This window comes from Sturnira hondurensis, unplaced genomic scaffold (assembly GCF_014824575.4).
Source record: "Sturnira hondurensis isolate 20B ecotype Veracruz unplaced genomic scaffold, ASM1482457v3 Scaffold0010128, whole genome shotgun sequence".
Lineage (NCBI taxonomy): Eukaryota > Metazoa > Chordata > Mammalia > Chiroptera > Phyllostomidae > Sturnira > Sturnira hondurensis.
This window is the reverse complement of record NW_028082759.1, coordinates 23,723,045-23,743,501: the sequence shown is the minus strand read 5'-3', so window position 1 is coordinate 23,743,501 and position 20,457 is coordinate 23,723,045. Positions and strand designations below refer to the sequence as shown.

The following is a 20,457-nucleotide window of genomic DNA, read 5'->3' as shown; positions in this document are numbered from 1 at the left end:
AATATGCTTCACCAATAACCAAGGAAATACAAGTATCATTTAAATCTCACGTGATGGCAGAGTATGTAGAAGTCTGAACAAAACCCAGCCTTGACCAAGAGGAATCCCTGGGACTCTTGCGCGCTGCTGGTGGGACCGTAGATCCGGAAAGCCTCCGCAGAGAGCAGCGCCTAGTCAGCGTTCAGTAAGTCAGGGGTGCTTTGGCTTCGTGTCAGCATTGCCATTTGAACGTAAACACTGGAGGGATGCTCACACTTGTGCCAGGAGCCATGTTCAACAATCTTTATAGTGGAAGTCTTTGTTATACAAAAAAAATTGGAAATAACATAAATGTGGATCTTCAGGAGAGTAGATGTATTTTAATGTATTTGAATAACAGCATAATATTCTACAGTAATATAAGTAAACCAAAGCTATTCAAATAGAACTTGAATATTTAAGTCACAAACAAAATATTGACTGAGAAGCTTTCAAAATGATGTCACTTATATAAAGTTAATTATGCAGAATAATGTTATTACATGTATAATAGTACATAAAAATATCCAATATAAGACATTTAAATATGTCTTATCTATGAGGAGGAAAAGCAAAATGTGATTAGGGAAGGTTAGACAGGAGGCTCCAGGTTATTTTTCTCTTAATAAAAAATGTCAGAGACAGCAAAATTAAAATTTAGAAAAGCTAGGTAATATGTAGACAAATGTCTTTTTATTTTTAATATATTTAAAATGTTTCTAATGTAGATATCCTTTGAGAGTAGAGAATTTAAGAATTATTCTTTTTCTCAAAGTAAAATACTGTCCTAGAATCTAAATACTTTTAATAATTTTTTACTTTTTCAGATTTGACTGATTAATTAGCTCAGAAGCTCTTTGTTGTTTCAGAAGTATCTTCAGCAACAATGGCCTGTTCACTGCCAACAGCAGTTCCAGAATCTCCTAGAATTTATCCTGCAAGGACATCCAAAATACCTCGAACACCCAGGTTACAAGATCCAAACAAAACACCAAGATTTTATCCTGTCGTTAAAGAACCAAAAGCCATTGATGTAAAGGTATACAAAACAACCAGGAAATAAAGTCTGCACTTTGTGTCCTTTAACATTACAAGATGAGGCTTCCTAGTGTCTGTCATATTCAAGACATACATTTTAGATTGTGGAAATCTGTTAAAAAATTATTGTATTTTTACCATAGTGATGTTTTCTCAGGTTGTGGTATAACTTCTTTACATTTGGATGGTATACTTAAAGATGATCGGAAGGTGTAATGAAGATTTATACTAAGTTGTATTTTCTTTAATCTTTGGGTTGAAACAAGGCAAGGGCCTTGTTTAAGTTTTGTAACTTGTAGGTGATATGTTTGAGTTTTGTGACTTCATATGATTTCATAATGTGTCATCCACAGTATGAAAATGTTGGAGTTGGCTTACAGTCAGGGGTTTTAATTTACCTGTGAAGTTCACACCCCTGAAAGTAGTTGCAATGTTTGACTTTTCTTTAGAGTCCAAGAAAGAGAAAAACAAGACATAGCACAAACCCCCCTCTGGAGTGTCATGTCGGTTGGGTGATGGATTCCAGAGACCATGGGCCCAGAGCACCCTCTGTCAGGTACTGTACTTGTCAGACATTGCTTTGGTCTTGACCTTGAGTTTGATGGAAATAGTTGCTGATTAGATGTTTATAAACACTTAAACATGAATTAGTTAGCACATAATAGAACAATGAAAATACTAAAAAGAAACCAAAGAAGGAAAAGTAAATGCTTTTGGATGATCTGATCTTTTTTCTACTCTTTTTCTGATAAATTTGATTAATCTATATTCCAGTTTACTGCTTCCTTCCTTAGCTCTGTCTTGTCCAGCATGCTGAGAAGCCCATCAAAGGAATTCTTCTGATACCTGTGTCATCTGCAGTTTTTTCTCTAATCTCTAATTGACTTCCTCACAGGAGTGGGGCTCCTGAGCCTGTCCATACCCCACATTTCTCAGCAGGTGCCTTTGCCCTCTGTTGTACAGCAGGAATTCTGTGTCTCTCCTTTCTCTCATCTCCCACTGCTCCTTCTTTTAAATGTCTTTTTTTCTGGCTGTTTGTGATGTGTGTCAGTAATGGTCCTGTCATTGTAGTAAAATTATTTAATGCCAACTAACACTTCCTATATTCTTTCAGTAATGCCCCAGGGACTGTGCTCAATGTTTTTTACAGGCATTGTGTAAGTTTTTGTAAATGTCTTCTTCAGACAGTAAATTCATGGATGGCAAAATCTCAGTGCCAGGCATAGGTGGTACTCAGTAAATGACCAGGTTAATGAAACTACCTTCCCCGTGCTAAGACACTTATTTAACCTTGTGTGAACAAACGGTGTTGTATATAGAACTTCTTCTAAAACTTTAATTTTTCCCTGGTTTATTTGGTTTACATGGTTCCTAATCCTATACAGACATTCAAAGCACATTTATCCTTTTCCAAGAGCCTCCTAAATTTCAACTGGTTTTGCTCGGTTAGAAAAGTGATATTAGCCTTGGAAATTTACATGTAAAATATTAATTAACCACACAGGAAAAAGGGCTTTTTCCTGTATTTTGGAGATTAAGTGCACCATAGGCAGGTTAAACTTTTATTCATCCTTCGACAAAATTTTTTTGAATACCTTATATGTGAAAAGTTCTATATTTGGTGGAATGGTTTATTAAGTTGAAGATAAATAGTAATTCATATGTAGATCTGTATGTCATTACATTAGTTTAGGAGAGTTTTGGGGACTAACGTCTCTTCTATGGCTTGTATTTTCACTAATGAACAAATAGTGCAACTTGGTTGTTGATACTTTAGTTTGAAGGCTTTTTCCCCTCCTCAAACAGCAGTTCAAATGCTTCGCCTTCAGGAGGTGCGCAACTAGTAGGAAGTTATGGATGTACCCCTCATTCATTCCCCAAGTTCCAGCACCCTTCTCATGAGCTCCTGAAGGAAAACGGCTTCACCCAGCAAGTGTACCACAAGTATCATCGAAGGTGCTTGAGTGGTAAGGTGCTTGCCTTTATGTAGCTGTGTTTTAAACTACAATATAATTCTAAGAAGTTCAAATTGTGACATTTAATATCAGGTTAAGATATTCTTTTATTTGTCAGACTTATTATTTAGGTATTTAAGTGTATTTATATATATTCTTAGTATTTTGTAGCTTATACACATTAAGAAATAAAGTTTATTATGTTCTTGTTACTATTGACAAATGCTTAAATTTGAGCAGTGAGTCAGAAAAGGAATTAATATTTGTCCTTTGCCTAGAAGAAACCCAAATACATTTTGAGGATTAATATGCTTCCTCTTTCTCTATTTTAAGTTATGTAAAATGTCTGCTGTTTAATAAGGATCTTTAATTTAAAAATGTTTTGTTTTAACCTTTTCCAGAGAGGAAGCGCTTGGGAGTTGGCCAGTCCCAAGAAATGAACACTCTCTTTCGTTTCTGGTCTTTTTTCCTCAGAGACCACTTCAATAGAAAAATGTATGAGGAATTCAAACAACTTGCTTGGGAAGATGCAAAAGAAAATTACAGGTCAAATATTTTTTCGTATTGTAATTTCGTATGTGACAATTGGCACATGGACATAAACTAAGGGGGGGAATGGTGGGGGAGCGGTGTGCAGGGTGGAAGGGAATGAAGGGGAGGAAATGGGATAACCTCCCATTGTGGTTAATGGCATAATCAATAAATATATTTTTAAGAAACCTCTTACCATAATGGCATAATCAATAAAATATATTTTTAAAAAACCTCTTACAGCTTAAACAAAAAGAATAGTTTGAAAAACTTTCATGCTTTCACGTACACACATGATATATACGAGTGTTGTATTGACTTGGTCACAACTTAAAATGATTTTCTTACTGTTGAACCTAGAAAAGTCTGAAAGCTCAGTATTATGATTAAGTTCAGCATATTTTGCTATTTAAGCAAACGATGTGTTTGTTCTTCAGGACTTTGTAATACTTTTCTAATCCCATTCCTACCCAAGTCTAGGTTGGGAGTTCCTCTTCTTTGTTCCTCTGTATGTTTCAAACACCTTGTTAACACTGTTTTGTAATTTTGGGTAGGAATTTTGTAATTCTGTTTTCTCAGTGTTAATGACTAGACTGGATTTAGCTATTTCTTAGGAAGTATAGAACAATGATTCAGTGCCTGAAGGCTTTGTAACGAGACCTGGTTTTGAGTCCTAGCCCATTAATGTGCTGTGACCATGGCAACTTATACCCCCCAAGTTTTAGATCCTTTATAAACGGAGGGGGATTACAGTGCAAACCCTCATAAGGCTACTGTGAAGATTAAACAAAACAGTGTGTACCGTGTTTGCTTGTATCAGTGCTGCCAAATAGAAGATGGTAGTGTTGTCATAGCAAGAATTTTATTGTAAACCTTTTTATTTCTCTTTCACAGGTATGGATTAGAATGTCTGTTCAGATTTTATAGTTATGGACTGGAAAAAAAATTCAGACAAGAAATTTTTAAGGATTTCCAAGAAGAAACCAAAAAAGACTTCGAATCTGGTAAAAAAACAAAAACAAAACAGTAGCTTATTCTGTTTTTACTTGTAAACCGAGCCTGTCTGGGAATTTATAGCTCTCCCTTCAGGGCAGACCACTGAAGGCCTTCAGGCCACTCTTGTGGTGGGTGCTTGATAAAGATGGGGCCCCACACACAGTAGGAAGACATTGCCTGAGGTGTGAGAAAATAACTGCTGCTTTATGGAGTTGTATTTTGTCATTATTGTTCACTTGACACACAAGGCTGCTTACTGGTGGCCTCCTAGTGACAATTCTGTGTAACATCAGAAGGTGTGCTTGGAATGGTGGGGTGGCACAGTGGGGGATAGCCAGGCCCTGGCCGAGGTCTGAATCCCATTTCCACTGCTTAGTAGCTTTGTGATCTGGGCCACAAAGCAACCTTGTTAGTTTGAGTTTACTCATCAGTAGTATATACGAAAGTACCAGTATTCCAGAGTTGTATATGCTTTACTATATAATAAACCACTTAAATAATACCAGTTACATAGCAAAAGCTCAATAAATGTTCGCTGCCTTTACTCATTAAAATGTGTTATTCTCAAGATCTGGATAATGTATATATTGGAAGATAAAGTGGTTTATTGCAGACAGGGTTATTTCAATATGAATCATGTTTTTAAAATTCTGTATAACTTATCATGTGTATTCTTCTTTGTTATTAGGTCAGCTATATGGATTAGAAAAGTTTTGGGCTTATCTAAAATATTCTCAATCTAAGACGCAGTCAGTTGACCCAAAACTTCAGGAATACCTCTGTAGTTTTAAGAGGTTAGAAGACTTCCGCGTTGATGTAAGTCTTAAGTCCTTTTCTCTGTATTCTTTTCGTTACCCTTATGTTTTGAGCTATCAGTGACTTTCTTAATTTTTACTGTCTTCATCTTTTAACTTATTTTGAAATTTTAACATCCTAGTTTTGAAATCAAACTTGAAAGCAATACAGAGTATTCCCATGTACTTTTACCCAGAATTCCTAAATGTTAACATCTTATATAATCAGTGTGATTGTCTGTTCATTTCAATTTTGATATGCCTCTGTAGTTAAACATATTATAGATTTAGTAACTTTTATATGGATGTGTTGCTAATTTCTCATTAGCAGCTTGAAAATTTTTCACCTTTTATCTTAGTTTTCATTATATATACCAGCATACCATGAATTCAGGGTTCCCTGCATAATAAAAGTAGGCCAGAATGTTATGTGTATACATAGAGACAGCAGAGTAGGCTTCAAACAATGTGATTTCAAAAAGAAAAGGGAAATATTATTATAAGAAGAATGGGATAAGCCTAAAGAGGTAAAGAAAAAGGACGGAGTAGAGAAAAAAGAAGGAAAAATGGAGAAGAATCAAGAAGCAGAAAAGAGGTGAAAGGCAGGCTGAGTTCACTTCTACTTAATGCTGTGACTTGTCTTGAAGTTGTGGGTCTTAAACACATTAGATGGCCTGAGGATGGAGCTGATGGAATTAAGAAATGTGTTTCTAGACTGGTCTGGCCAGATCTGTCACAAAGATGTCCCTGGTCTGTAATACTGTAATAGTGACTTTTGCCCTTTCTGGATGGAAGCTAAGAGTTCAGGTCCCCACTTTTAAATACAACGAACTATTGGCAAAGCAGATTATGGTTTTAATTTGTCTTCAAATAAAAATGTTGGTGGCATATCAATCTAGCTCTCAAGTCTCTGTAACTGTCGGGCACAAAAGGCTGCCTGTTTTGGAGGCAGGATGCCCTTCCACTGCCTGCCTTCTCTGTGCCTGCCGCCTGAGGGGGTTGGCGGGGTTTATAGGTACTTACGATCGAAAGTGTTGAAATTCAGTACCATCAGCAGTGCTCTCCAGTCTCTTTACTCTAGAAATCCAAGATAAATCCAAGGTTGCTAAAGGCTGTTTGACTCGATATCTCTTTTTCCTCCTGCTGCTTTCATTTATCTGTTGGTTAAATGTTACTGTGTAAGCAAGGCTAGCATAGGAGGTTAGGGCTGAGGAAGGTTCTAGAGTTAAACAAATGCTTGGCAGTTGGCAGAAGTTGATTAAAGACAAAAAATAGCCCCTCTGAAGCGTTTTCTTGGAGGCAAGGAACCCAGCCTTAGGCTTCTGCCCTACTATGTAGTTCGAGCCCTAAAACGTAAGAGAAGCTTAATAAACATATTGGGTGAAAGAATGAAAAATACTAGCGAGCTGATTTAGTTGGGGAGGACATTTAAGTCTAATACCTTAAATTGCTGTTAATAAAAGCTACTGAAGTGTCTGCCATTTCCTCTTTGTTGGAAAAGTCTAGCCTTGGATTTTTAAGGGAGGAAAAATAGTGTAGTCATTGCCATGCTCTCCTTCATGTCTTTCATCATTTGCAGCCCCCTATTTCTGAGGCATTTGGAAGAAAAAGATATTCATCTACTTCTGGTTCAGAGAGTAATCATCACAGGCTTCCATCTCATCCCTCCACAAAGTCACCAAGTGCTGCTAAGCCTGCATCTACCAATCAGCTTCAGGTTCCAGGAAATCCTCCCAGAAAGAGTACAGCACAGGCGTCCAGTGACGCTGCAGGTGCTGCCGCAGTCTCCACAAATGGTGAAGTGTCTGAGAAGTAGATGCTTGTGAGAGTTGCTTGCCCTTGAAATCAACATTTACATCAGTCTTATTTGGGAAAGTCTTCTGATGTTTAGTTGTGATAATCAGAAAAAAGAAAAAGGAAGAAAAGTGGTAGCATTTTTTTTCATAGCAAGATAAATTCTAAAAACGCTTTCCCAGTTTCCCAAACAGCAATAGTTTTGGTTACCTTTTATAGAGATCCTCCAATAATATATTTGGTCTCAGTCTTTATTTTTCAAAGCCATTGTTTACAAGAACAGCATTCCCTAAATATATTCAAAAACAGCACAAGGAATGCCTAACGTTTCAGCTCATACTTCTTAAAGAAGATACAGTATGTTGTACTCATCTCTTCTGTAGAGTTTTTTACAGACTCCAGTTACCCTACTCTCAATCCATATTTGAACTTACCAAAAACAAAGGAAGATTACGTATATATTTTTTTAATTCAGGAAAAGAATACGAAATGGTACATTTGCTTTTAGATGTATTGTTTAAAGGAAACCTTTTTTTTTTTTTAACAAAAGGAGAACTGTATTGAAGTTGTATTAAAGCATATGCACTTTGGATGCTAGATTTTCCTTTTCCCCCTGCTAGTTATACCTCATGATTTCCACAGTTACTGTCGTGTCAGTGTGGAGTGTTGTGAATTGGCTGGTTACGTATTAGGAGTGACTTACTTTTTGTGACTGTATAAACCTGCAAAACCTATGCTTTTCACTAATTGAAAAGTAGTGAAAACTGGACTGGAATTTGTTGAAATCTTGTCCTAAGTTAATTAAATCTTGCACTGTTTCAAATGTCTCTACTGTTTGTACCTGTGCAGGTGGTATGTCACAAACAGATCCCCTTTTAAGAGGTGTACTTAGTTCTTCCATTTTCTTTCTTTTAGTTTTGTTTGATGCTTGTGTTTTCAAGAGTCAAAGCAAATTGATTGCTAATTCTTACTGCTATTGCAACTGATGTAAATGACAGTTTCAGTTTTTGTGGAAATTAAGAAAGAAAGCACTTACTCTAAACTATTTGAATTGATTTTTAATTATTTTTGTTTAGAATATAGTTGAAAAGCTGTAATATTGAAATGTTGCTTTTAGAAGACTTCTATTTTGCGAATAAAGTTTTAGTTATAAACTTACCCATTTTTATTTAGCACATATATTTTCTTGTATTGGCAGTCGAAGCTGGTTTAATAAACTAAATTAATTTATTATTTTCTTTCTGGTGTCTTGTTCTTATAGAATGGCAACATTGAAATACATATAATATTGTTTGCATAAGTGGGCTATTTGAAAAAAGATTTTTACTAGGTTATTTCCCATGCATAAGTGATAATATTTAATATTGGCAGGGTCATTTTGATGTTTTAATTTTAAGAAACAGTCAAATTTGAATATTTAGAAAATAAATTTTACTTGGAAAGAGATCTTGGATAATGAAAATGCAAAATAACTAATGATTTACAATAATAAAAATTTTTAAAGAATTTATTTATTTTGTAGAGAAGGGGGAGGGAGGGAGAAAGGGAGGTAGAGAAACATCAATGTGTGGTTGCCTCTTGCACAACCCCTACTGGGAACTGGCCTGCAACCCAGGCATGTGCTTTGACTGGGAACTGAAACAGCTACCCTTTGGTTCTCAGGCCAGCAATCAATCACACCAGCCAGGGCTAGAATAATAAATTTTTAAATGCTTTCTTAAGTGGATATGTACTTCTGGCTTTTCATTGAAAAATTTCCAAACCATGCTTACTACCTTTAAGTCATTTTTTGAAATGCTCTTAAATTTTTTCTCAATACCCCCTTTTGTATTGAACACATAATTTTGAAACCTGTATTTAACCTAAGACTTTGTATTCACCTAAAAATGCAAGTGCATATTTAATTGGAAAATTGTATATTTTATATGAAAATGCAGTAATCAAGAGTTTTGTGATGTGTAACAAATTAGTAATTGTATCATTATTTAAATATATTTTATTGATTATGCTATTACAGAGCCCCCCCCCTTTTTTTGCCCTTTTATTCCCTCTGTCCTGTAACCCCCTTCTCTCCAGCGTTCCTCCTCCTCTAGTTCAGGTCCATGGGTCGTACATATACATTCTTTGGCTTCTCCATTTTCTGTATTGTTCTTAACCTCCCCTTGTCTATTTTATACTTATCAATTATGCTTCTTATTCCCTGTACCTTTCCCCCCATTTCCCCCCCTCCCTGCTGACAACCTTCCAATCTCCATTTCTGTGATTCTGTTCCTGTTCTAGTTGTTTAGTTTGATTTTGTTTTTGTTTTAGGATTAGCTGTTGATAGTTGTGAGTTTGTTGTCATTTTACTGTTCATAGTTTTGATCTTCTTTTTCTTAGATAAGTTCCTTTAACATTTCATATAATAAGGGCTTGGTGGTGATGAACTCCTTTAACTTGACCTTGTCTGGAAAGCACTTTTTCTGCCCTTCCATTCTTAATGATAGCTTTGCTGGATAATCTTGGATGTAGCTCCTTGCCTTTCATGACTTGGAATACTTCTTTCCTGCCCCTTCTTGCCTGTAAGGTTTCTTTCGAGAAATCAGCTGATATAGCCTTATGGGAATTCCTCTGTAGGTAACTGTCTCCTTTTCTCTTGCTGCTTTTTAAGACCTCTTTCTTTATCTTTAATCTTGGGCAATTTAATTATGGTGTGTCTTGGTGTATTCCTCTTTAGGTCGAACTTTTATTTGGAACTCTTCTGGGCTTCCTGGACTTCCTGGAAGTCTATTCCTTTGCCAGATTGGGGAAGTTTTTCTTCATTTATTCAAATTAAACTTTCAATTTCTTGCTCTTCCTCTTCTCCTTCTGGCACCCCATTTGATTTGGATGTTGGAGCATGTAAAGTTGTCCCAGAGGTTCCTCACCCTCTCCTCTTTTTTTTGGAATTCTTGTTTCTTCATTCTGTTCTGGTTGAATGTTTATTTCTTCCTTCTGCTCCAAATTGTTCATTTGAGTCCTGGTGTCCTTCCTTCCCTGTTGGTTCCCTGCATATTTTGCTTTGTTTCACTTTTCATAGCCTTCACTTCTTCCTTTATTTTGCAGCCATACTCAACTATTTCTGCGAGCATCCTGATTACCAGTATTTTGAACTCTGCGTCTGATAGCTTGGCTGTCTCCTTATTGCTTCATTCTTTTTCTGAAATTTTGCTCTTTCCTTTCATTTGAACCATATTATTGTTGTCTTGGTGCAGCTATTACATAGTAAGGGGTGGAACCTTAGATATTCATCAGGGCAGGCAGCCCACTTCCCAGTGTTATGGCTCAGTATGTGGGGGAGGGGTCAGAGGGAACAATGCCACTTGCTCAACTCTTGCCCCATTTTCAGTCACTTCCCCAGCTACTGAAACAGGACTTAGGCCCTTCTGGTTTCCAGGTGGGTGGGCTTGTGTATGTTCTAAGACCCTGTGGACCCCTCCAATGGACTCTCCTGGGAGACTGGGAGTTTCTCCTGCCTCTGCAATGCCCATTGGTTTTTACAGCCAGTGGTTTGGAGGTTTTACAGACAGAGGTTCATTTCCCCACACTGGAACCCTGGGTTGTGTGGTCTGTCTTGCTCCCCAGTTGTTCTTCCTAGTGTATCTGCACACAAATGTGGGACTGCCAACCCTCACCACACCTGCCCTGTCCTCCAGCTGCTGCCTCCCGAGTGTCCTCTCTGCCTGAATGCCCCTCCCCACCCCTCCTACCAATGTGGATGGATGTTTCTTTACCTTCTTGGTTGTCAGACTCTTATACAGTTTGATTTCCTGGCAGTTCTGGTTGTTTTATGTTTTTAAATTGCTTGTTATGCTTCTTTTGGCTGTGCAAGGAAATGAAGCTTATCTACTTATGCCTCCATCTTGGCCATTGTTGAGAAATAAATGTGTATTATTTTGATTGTGAAATTAATGCATATACATGGGAGAATTTACAAAAGCACAACAAAGAAAATAAAGAACCTTTTTAAAACAGAAAAGAACAAAATTGGTATCATGATGTCTATACAACATAATAACCTGCTTTTTCACATGACAGGGTTCCTCATGCCATGGCTCTACCTCTTGACTCTTTCAATAGACGTGGTATTCCAGCACATGGATGCCCACATTTTATTTAGGCATCATCTGTTGTTGACCTTTGGCTTGGGACCAAGTTTGGGCTCTTATATCAGCAGTTAATAATATTCCTACAGAGAAATCTGTGTATAAACTTGGAGTTACTGCTTAGCATAAATTCCTAGAAGTTGAAATTCTAAATATGGGTACTTCCAGGTGGTTGCACAATTGATACTTTGACCAGCATCTGTTTTCCTACTTCCTCACCAGCACTGCTTATTATAAATCTTTCTCTTTGACAGACTGAGCAGCAAAAGGTATTGTTTTAATGTTGTTATTGTCATTTTCATCTGGATACTACTGAGGGATATCTATTGTAAACTATATTATTTTTTGCTTATCAGAAATATTAACCCTTTGCTTTCTAATTTTGTTTGTGTATGTTTGACACGGTATGTACACTTTTTTTGGTAAAAATTTTTTTAAGTATGCCCCTTAAACTCCAAGTGTAAAACCCAAGCCACGTGTGGTGAGTGCTTGGCCGGAGCTGCCAGGCACGGTGATTCTTGCCTGATGAAGTGAAGCCTCACTGGCTTGAGTGTCTTCGGAAGGTCTCTTCGGGAGAAAAGATTTTTATAATTTTTTTTGCCAGTTTGATACTCCCCTCTGACATTATCTCATGCTTCTTGCCATTATACTAAGTATTACCATTTTCCTTTCTGTGCCTGATGTTACCTTTCAACTAATTTCTTAGCTGTTGTGAACTGCTTGCATCTATTTTCTTCTTGCACAGGAAGACTGTCAGTAGAGTAATGCTTAATTATATCGCCACTAGATGGCAGAATGGAGTAAGTCCGATCTGTAGTCTTGACAGAAGGGGGTGCATGCGTGTTTTGGAGGACTCTTACTCCATCTTGTGGTGATAGAGAATTATATCAATTACTCTTGCATTCCTAAATAGTCCTGACTGCCTTGTTAGGGCAATACCAAATTGTGCTTAGTTACTAGTAAATACAGAATAAAGTAAGAACATTAAGATTTATGTATGATTAAAGATAAAAAGACTATTGCTTTTTTGTTGTCCTTTCACTTAAGAGTTTGAAGTGCTTCCTTAGCATTGTTTGTGATAAACTCTCGGAATATAAACACGAAAATTGTAAGGTGCGTTTAAATGGCTGGCTAACTTAAGCTACGTAGCTAAATCACACAGCAAGTTAGCAGACAGTTCTGCCTGAAACATGAGAAACTTAATTTTAGATGCTACTCATAAAAATGGTTTCCCACAATTAGATAAGGTAAAATAAAAACTAAACTGAGCATCTTATTCAGGATGTGCTTAGAAATTTTGTATTATTTCAGAGTTAGTGTCAATGAAGACATTACAGTACTACTCAGAAATAATGATATTCTAGTCTTTATAAAAAGCTGGAAGGAAATTTGCCACGTGATTAATTAACAGGAAAAACCTCTGGTTTTATACTCTTTACAATGAGTCTGTTTTTAACCAGGACAATGAAGACATGATTTGGATAATAGAATGGTTTCTACCAATACACGATACATATTTGCTTCAGTTAAAAAGGCAGAATGTGTGTGCTGTTTGTTTTGATTTTTTTCTAGATAATATTCCAAGTCCACAAAATTGAGTACCTTTCTCAGGATGCTTTAAGATACACTAGACCTTCAGTACAACGTGAACATAATCATGGTACTGTGATGTTTAGTGTTAAACTTGTCTGGTTTCCATCTGAATGCCCCTGAGAATAATCTAAGGTAAGGCCGACTGGGAACGAGTCAACAGAAGGGCTCAGAAGGGCTTTGAGAAGGTGGAGTCTGCGAGACCCCAACATTTAGTATGTAGAACTTTGTATGTTTAGGGGTTCTTTGGGGAGATGATCCTTAGCTTTAATCAGATTCCTACTAGGATTTATGACCCCAAACTTAACTTGTTGGTTAGAAACATGAACTGAATTTTGGCTCTATTCACTAAGTTGTAGTCTTTGACCTGCAAAATGCACTGAACTCACAGTGTCCTACAGATGATGTGTAAAGCATTTTACCCGTTGTACAGTGTGCTGTGGGCTAGCACTAGCTTGGTAAACACTAGCTCTTAGTGGGACTAAGCACTGGACAAGTTATCCTCAGGGATGTAAATCTTCATGTGAAATTACAACACTTTGATTAGCGAAGAATAGTTAGATTCCTTACAATCATTCGGTTGTCCTAGGATGATGATAAAGTTCCGAACACCTACCTGCCCTCGTGGTGGCTCACTGACCTCCAGGCGGGAAACAGTGAGGTGCTTAGATCCTGCTGTTTCTGCTGACTGAACACCTGCCAGGTAGGAATTCCTAGGAAGGAGTCATGCATCTGAACCATTGTAACGTCTCCCTCCTAATTTCTTCCCTTTGTGTGTTCAGTGAACAACTTTGCTCGTCGTGGTTTCCCAACATCGCCACCACCCATTACTTTTGCCACGTCGTAAGCAGGCTGTGGGAATCTGCCTTTCCGTGGCTTACAGCCTCCCAGGTCTGTGGCCCTCCGGTGACCTTGCTGCCACACACTCCCTTTCGCATAAACTGAGTATGTAATCCCCGAACCAGGAGTGGCAACAGGACCTCTCACAAGTTTATCAAAACCACACTTTCGGAAACTTCAGTAGCAGAGGCCTCGTGGTGTTTTTCAGTGGTCCTCAAATTGGAGGCATGTCAGCTGCGCATGGATGCTTTTAGAGGAGTTTCCATAGATGTAGCTCATTTTAAAGGAATTAACTTCCAGAGGATCACCTTCCTAAGTAATTCCTGAAATAGATTTATCTTATAATATATGCTCAAGTTCCTAAAAGTCTTTTTCCCACTTCCTAAAAGAGAAGCATTGCCCTTTTCCACCCCAAATATTACTCTAGAAGTGAAAGCCGCACAAAGGTGAGGCCTTGTTTAGTGATTCGTTGAGCTCTCATAAACTTTAGGACTTGATGAATTTCTCTCCTTTATAAGTATTTCTGTTAATGGTAAGCCATTGGGTATTCTTGGTTGGTGTTCAGTGTATTTTTCTTTTTTTTAAGATTTTATTTTTAGACAGAGGGGAAGGGAGGGAGAAAGGGAGAGAAACATTACTGTGTGGTTGCCTCTCGCACACCCCGCACTGGGGATCTGGCCCCCAGTCAGGCATGTGCCCTGACTGGGAATCGAACTGGTGGCCCCCTGATTCACAGGCCTGTACTCAATTCACTGAGCCACACCAGCCAGGGCAGTGTGCTTTTCAATGAGAAAGTTAGAACATGTTTTTCTTAATTCAAATGAAATATATTTTACAATAACTGAGTCAGATATCATCTGATAAAATGTTTTCAATTATCTATTTCCTGTTTATGAGTCTTATTTTTTAAATAGCTGCCAGATAGACATTTTTAGCAGACTAAAACATTCTTTTACTGGATTTCTTTAAAAATCAGACCCAGAATTTGGATGCAGATTCTTTTCAAAACAGGCGTTTCCAGTACACTTGCAGTGGAGATTCTCTTGCTGTTTATCCGGCCCACGCCTCCCCCGCCCACCCAGTGCCCACTGCGGGACTGCCTGCCTCTCCTCCCCTGTAGTGCCAGACGTGCCGGGATAACTGGGCAGAAGTGCGGGGCACTGCTTCCAGACCTGCCCACGGGCCATCTCCCTGCTCATTCTTCTGTGTCTGGCTCTGTGGAAGCCATGTGTTGGAGGCAGCAGAGCCACCCCTAACACGCAGGGGGGACCTGTGCCCCAGATCACCACCAAGGCCCTTCTGGGACTCTGTGACCATCAAGAAGTACCCTTTCATTGTTGTAAGCCATCAAGAACTTGGTGTTTTAGCCCTGGTTGGTGTAGCTCAGTGGGTTGAGCGCGAGCCTGCGAACCACATGGTCGCAGTTTGATTCCCAGGTTCGATTCCCAGTCGGGGCACATGCCTGGGTTGTGGGCCAGTTCCCAGCGGGGGACTCACGGGAGGCAACTGTACATTGATTTTTCTCTCCTTCTCTCCTTCTCTTCCCCTCTAAAGATAAATAAATAAAATCTTTTTTAAAAAAGAACTTGGTGTTTTATCTGTTACAGTAGCTAGTATTACCTTAAAAAAATTTAGTGCTTGCATTTAATAATGATCAAAAATGTATATATATGTTCTCTTGATCCATTATGTGTTCATAATTATTATAACTCAATCCAGAAGGAAAAAATCAACTACAACCACTTATGGTTAGAGGACAATAAGTAAAATTTAAATTATGTACTTCTTTTTATTGCAGATAAATATTTGGTGTTCGATAAGACTTTCAAACATTAAAATGTATTAGGAAAAAAACCTGAACAAAATGGAATGGAAATACAAGTTCAAGGAGAAAAGTGAATGGTGTAAATTTTCTAAATGGTAAAGAAAAGCTTGCTCATACATTGTAAAACATGGATTTAAATGTTATATATGAGTTTTAGGAGTCACTTAGAAAGTGATGTTAATAATTATCATTTTATTTGTAAGTGTCAATGTTTATAATACACTGGAAGTTATGACCTGCAACTATTAAAATGACAATTTTTAAATGTCAACTTAAAACATGAGGCATACATAAGTTTATGAAAATCATTTTAGGGGGTTTTAAGCAAACATGTTTGAAGACTGATGGGAGAGAGGAAAGTGCAGACTTCGGAGTTAAGCGGCTCTGCATCCAAATTCTGGGTCTGAGCTGACTTGCCCTAACTGGGCAAATTGGGTCAATCTGTGGGCCCTACATCTACTGCAGTCTTTAAAATACATGTAAATTGCTCTTGGGCACTACTCCGTTTTCACTATTAAAAACTTAAGTACTTCTAGAAGGGGAAAAAATAAGCCCATCAGGTGAAAATTAATTCATCCTGAAAAAGTAGGTACAGAGGAGAATGAACTCTATTTGGAGGAGAAGGGATAATTGTAGAGCACGAGGCATGAACTAGAGGAAGCAGGTCTGTTACGTGGCAAAATGGTATGGGAAGGGGCCTTACCTGAGAGAACACTAGGAAGGGTAGAAGGCCATGTGAAAGGAAAAATAAGAAGAAAGCATAAGTATACTTGAACTTGCATTGATTCTAGTCAACCATGCAGTTAAAAAGCTCTCAGATTTTAAATTACTCAAAGGATTGCTTGTAAGTTGGTGTAATTATTTTATATGTACCATAAATAGCATGTGCCTTATGAATCTCCTTCCTCGTGTCCCACATGACTTCTATTTTAAGTAGCTCCAGAGCGATACCAGAGAGTGAACTAGGTCAACTGCCACCAGTGTTTGTTTCCTTTGTAATTCTTTTAAATCTCTTAAGAGAATTCAAGACAAATGTATAGCAATTTCTTACCTAATGTAATACCTCTGAGTACCGTTTGGACCTATTGAGCCACCAGATCAATGGTGGTGGCCATGCCTGGAACAGAAGCAAGCTGGGGATGGCCATGGAATTGCAAAATGCATGCCTGGCGAACAGGACAAATGCGTTAAAACCGGACCTGGTGTCACCTGACCTTCCATTACTTTATCAGCGACCTTAACATTCAGATTTACACTAGAGTTGATGCATTTAGGAAGGGATCTGAGAAAGTCAGAGGACAGTATTGTGGACAATGTTAGCCATTGGGAGTTTAAATTGGTAAAGTTCTATGACTGAAAATCTAGAAATAGCTTTCAAAATTTTAAGTGTGCATACTATTCAACCTGGAAGTGTCACTTCTAGGAATTCACCCTACAAATACAATCTTTGTCCATAGATGTACACACTAGTATTGCCATGAAAGCATTTTTAATAGATAAAATCAAAAACAACTTCAATATCCCTGGCTGATTGTTATAGTATGGCCATAAAATGGGATTCTGTGAAATGTGGCAACTTAATGGTTGATGTAGAATAATGGGATATTCTTTAAAGAATAATTTCCAAGACATGATAAATGAGAAAAGCAAGGCACACAGCATTGTGTCTAGCATTCTATGTTTTGATTTAAAAGTATGCATTATCTGCTTATATACAGAGAAATTATAAAAGGATAAATAAGAAAGTGATCATGTTGCCCATGGGGAGTACTGGGTAAATGGAGGGTTCAACGGGTGGAAGACTTTTTGCCCTATGCCTTTTGAATTTTGTGCTATATGTATATATTTTAAAAGTTTTTAAGTGCCCAAGTTTTACAAGGCTGACAAATCAGGATGTATCTTTTTTTTTAAATCCTCACCCAAAGGTATCGTTTTCATTGTCTTGGGGCAGGGGCGAAGGGAGAGAGAGAACATCAAATGGCTGCCTTGTGTGCATCTCCACCGGGAATCACACCCACAACCTGTGCGTGTGCCCTAGCCAGGAATTAAACCCACCAGCTTTTGGTCGACAGGATGATGCTCCAATCAGCTGAGCCACACTGGCCAGGGCTGTTAACTGATCTTAATACCCCTTTGTTTTTGCTGTAAACACAAATCATAGAGCAATTCAATGTTTGGATTTTAAGCAGGGGATAAGAAACTATGCTCCTTTCCTGCTCTTCAGTGCTGCAGACGAACTCCCATATACTCAGGAGTCAGGCAGAAGGGGGCAAAATCTGTATGACTCCCAGGACCGCTGGGTCTGACTGCTGGGTTTAACACTCAGCCCTTTGCTCAGAACACTAACCTTGCCCATCCAGAGACAGCTGGACAAACGCAGGCCTCTCCTCCATGACACATGGCTTGCCACTGAGAAGAGGACGTGGAGGTCAAGAGGGAAAAGTGCTCAGGTCCACGGGGAGTTGGGCCCGGACAGAGGAAGGGAGAGGGGGCTGGGGAAGGCAGCTCAGTGGTCCTGGGGGTCTCACCAGAGGGGCGCTCGCACAGCAGGGGAAGCGTGGAGAGCAGAGAGGAGGGAGGAAACTACTTTCCCAGCGCAGTATGGTTGTTTAGTTTCTGTTTGTGGACTCAGCAGGAATGCTGGAAAGAGGAAAGACTGGTTTCTCCTGGAAAGACCTAGCACTGAGCCACCCTGGGCGCTCTGCTGCTCTCCCAATTCCCTGTCGTCACCTGGTCGTACTGGCTTGATCACTCCCTTGGCATGCCTTGCACAGCTTGCTGCCTTTCACTCATGGTTTTCCTGGTCCCCTGCCCAGTGCTTGCTGTTTGCCTTTGCAGGCCTCCAGCAGCCCTTGCTCCTCAGAGGCCGTTCAGAACTTGTTCTCTAGCCCCTCCTTTGGTCTCCAGCATGTGTTACCTGTCTTGTTACATTTTTCCTTATGGCTGAAGGCTCTACTATCTTTCCTCATCAGCCCTAACAGGATAATTAAGGAAAGCTTACCTTGAGTGAGAGAGGGTGAGTGAATGAGAATAAGAGGCCGAGACCCTATGGATTACAGGTATACAGTTTATACGGGGAAAACCAAGATGACCTGTGGCTCGTTTTAACATCCCAAATCTAGTGTAGAAGGATGGTGTGCAGCTGAGCCGGGGCCATTCCTTCCCAGGCCGTGGAACTCGGTGTGCAGCGAGGGAGATGCAATCTCTCCCCTCGCTCCCATCTCGTGTTTCCCAGGATACTGTGGCAATTGTTTGCTCATAGGTGCCCCATAAGCTCTTGGAGGCAGCTGAGAATTAAGTTGCTTATTAATTCATTTCGTCTTGACCTACATATGGTTGAATAATCACAGGGCCATCTGTCCTCCTTAATTAACATGCAGAGATGAGGCGAGTTCTCCCTACCTGCTGTGGATCGCGTGTGAATCTTGTCAGGACCCAGACGACTTGCTGCCAGAGTCTTGGCAGCTGCTTCTAAGTGAAGCCAACAGCTCGAGGGGAGGGCTTTGCTGTTTTGTTTGTTTTGTCTTTTTTAAAAGGCCCCCTGTTCTGAGTAGCCCTTGCTATTTCACCGGCCAAAGGCACTCTTGAAAATGAATAAGCAACAGTGCGTTTCCTTTCCTGTTCAGCAGATAGAATGAGCTCTTTTCCAGATGCCCGTGAGTTCCGTCTCCCATAGGGTCCTCCGCTCGCCCATATGAATTGAATAGACGGACTGAAGCAGTCTGTGCCAGAGCACAGCTTCCTCGTGGGCGTCGACACGAAATGTGGTAGGTTAGAGAGCTGTCCACTAGAACGAGACAAACCCTTACTGATGACCCTGGGAGTATCTGAACTTCTATGACCAGAAAACCCAACTCAACAGCTTTCCAGGACCCGGCCAGTTAGTTTCATAGCTCTGGCGAGTGGATGACAGCAATCACGTGGGCAATAACAGCTTCCCTATGCGCCAAGGACTGCCACATGCATTGCCACTCACTGAGGTCTGCAGGGCGGGGGGGTAGTCTCCATTTCACAGATCAGTGAGCTGAGCCCTGGAGAGGTGGGGTCCATGGTAAGGATCACTGCTTTTCAGTGCTGAGTTGCAACTAGAATCCTGGTTCTGGTCTCCATATGAAGTGCTGTTTTTAATACAGCACCCAGACAGGGTTTCCTTGCATCCCCTCATTACCCGACCACCCTTCATTTGCTTACAGTTTCTGGGGGTTGGCCCTGGGCAGGGCTTAGCTGGGATTGCCTAGGCTGGACCATCTACGACAGCCTCGCTTACATACCTCAGGATGGCTGGACCACCCTCTCCACAAGCCTTTTGTCCCAGTTTGCCTCCCACGGTGGAGGGAGGTTTCCAAGGGGACAAGAACGAAGGCTGTGAGGCCTGCTGAGGCCTGGATCGGAAGCCACATGGCACTTCCAGGAGACTGTGTTGGTCACAGCAAGTCACAGGGCCAGCACAGATTCGAGATGGGGAAACGGAGCTCACCTCTTGATGTGAGGAGCTAGAGCTACAAAGAACGTGGGGCCATTTTACATCCCTTGCCAAGGGAAATGCAGGTTCAAAGTTAAGGTCAAGTTGGGTTACAAGGGAAGGGAAGAATTTCTGTATGTTGTATTCTTGAGTGCGTGGTTTGAGTGTGCACCTGCTCCGTGTGGCCGCAAAGGGACTGTGTTACCAAAGTTTTCACGTCCTTGTGAGGGATGTTACAAATGAAGAGCTTCCAGAGGGGACGTCTGCCTGACTCTTTCCAGCAAGTTATTGGCTGCTTCAACATCTTGGTGAACACCCGGGTAAGAAACTAATTTTAGAGCCCCTGACACTAAGGCCTTGCTTTGTACGATGAGGCATATGAAGAGTATGATTTAACCTAGGGCCATAACTGACCTAAGTCCTAAATGGGGAAGACGTTTTTGAAATCCCTTCTTTATGTGAAGTTCAGGGTACGTGATACGTTTCAGCA

At 39.7% G+C, this 20,457-nt stretch overlaps 1 protein-coding gene across 10 annotated transcripts in view; it reads left to right on the top strand.

The window, feature by feature from the left end:
* The window catches only part of LARP1B (La ribonucleoprotein 1B), a 77,069-nt gene extending 68,500 nt beyond the window's left edge, over positions 1-8,569 (top strand). For 2 of the 10 annotated variants that reach the window (XM_037058534.1, XM_037058535.1), the window contains 7 exons: positions 888-1,057; positions 1,506-1,612; positions 2,863-3,023; positions 3,413-3,557; positions 4,437-4,546; positions 5,227-5,354; positions 6,912-8,566. In XM_037058534.1, the coding sequence (XP_036914429.1) occupies positions 888-1,057; positions 1,506-1,612; positions 2,863-3,023; positions 3,413-3,557; positions 4,437-4,546; positions 5,227-5,354; positions 6,912-7,148 (1,058 nt within the window). In that variant the 3' untranslated portion in view covers positions 7,149-8,566. Of the gene's footprint in view, positions 1-845; positions 1,058-1,505; positions 1,613-2,862; positions 3,024-3,412; positions 3,558-4,436; positions 4,547-5,226; positions 5,355-6,911 lie in introns of those variants that run through there. The other 8 variants (XM_037058537.1, XM_037058533.1, XR_005068278.1 and 5 more) reach the window with 8 other exon arrangements.
* Positions 8,570-20,457: the final 11,888 nt, after the last annotated feature.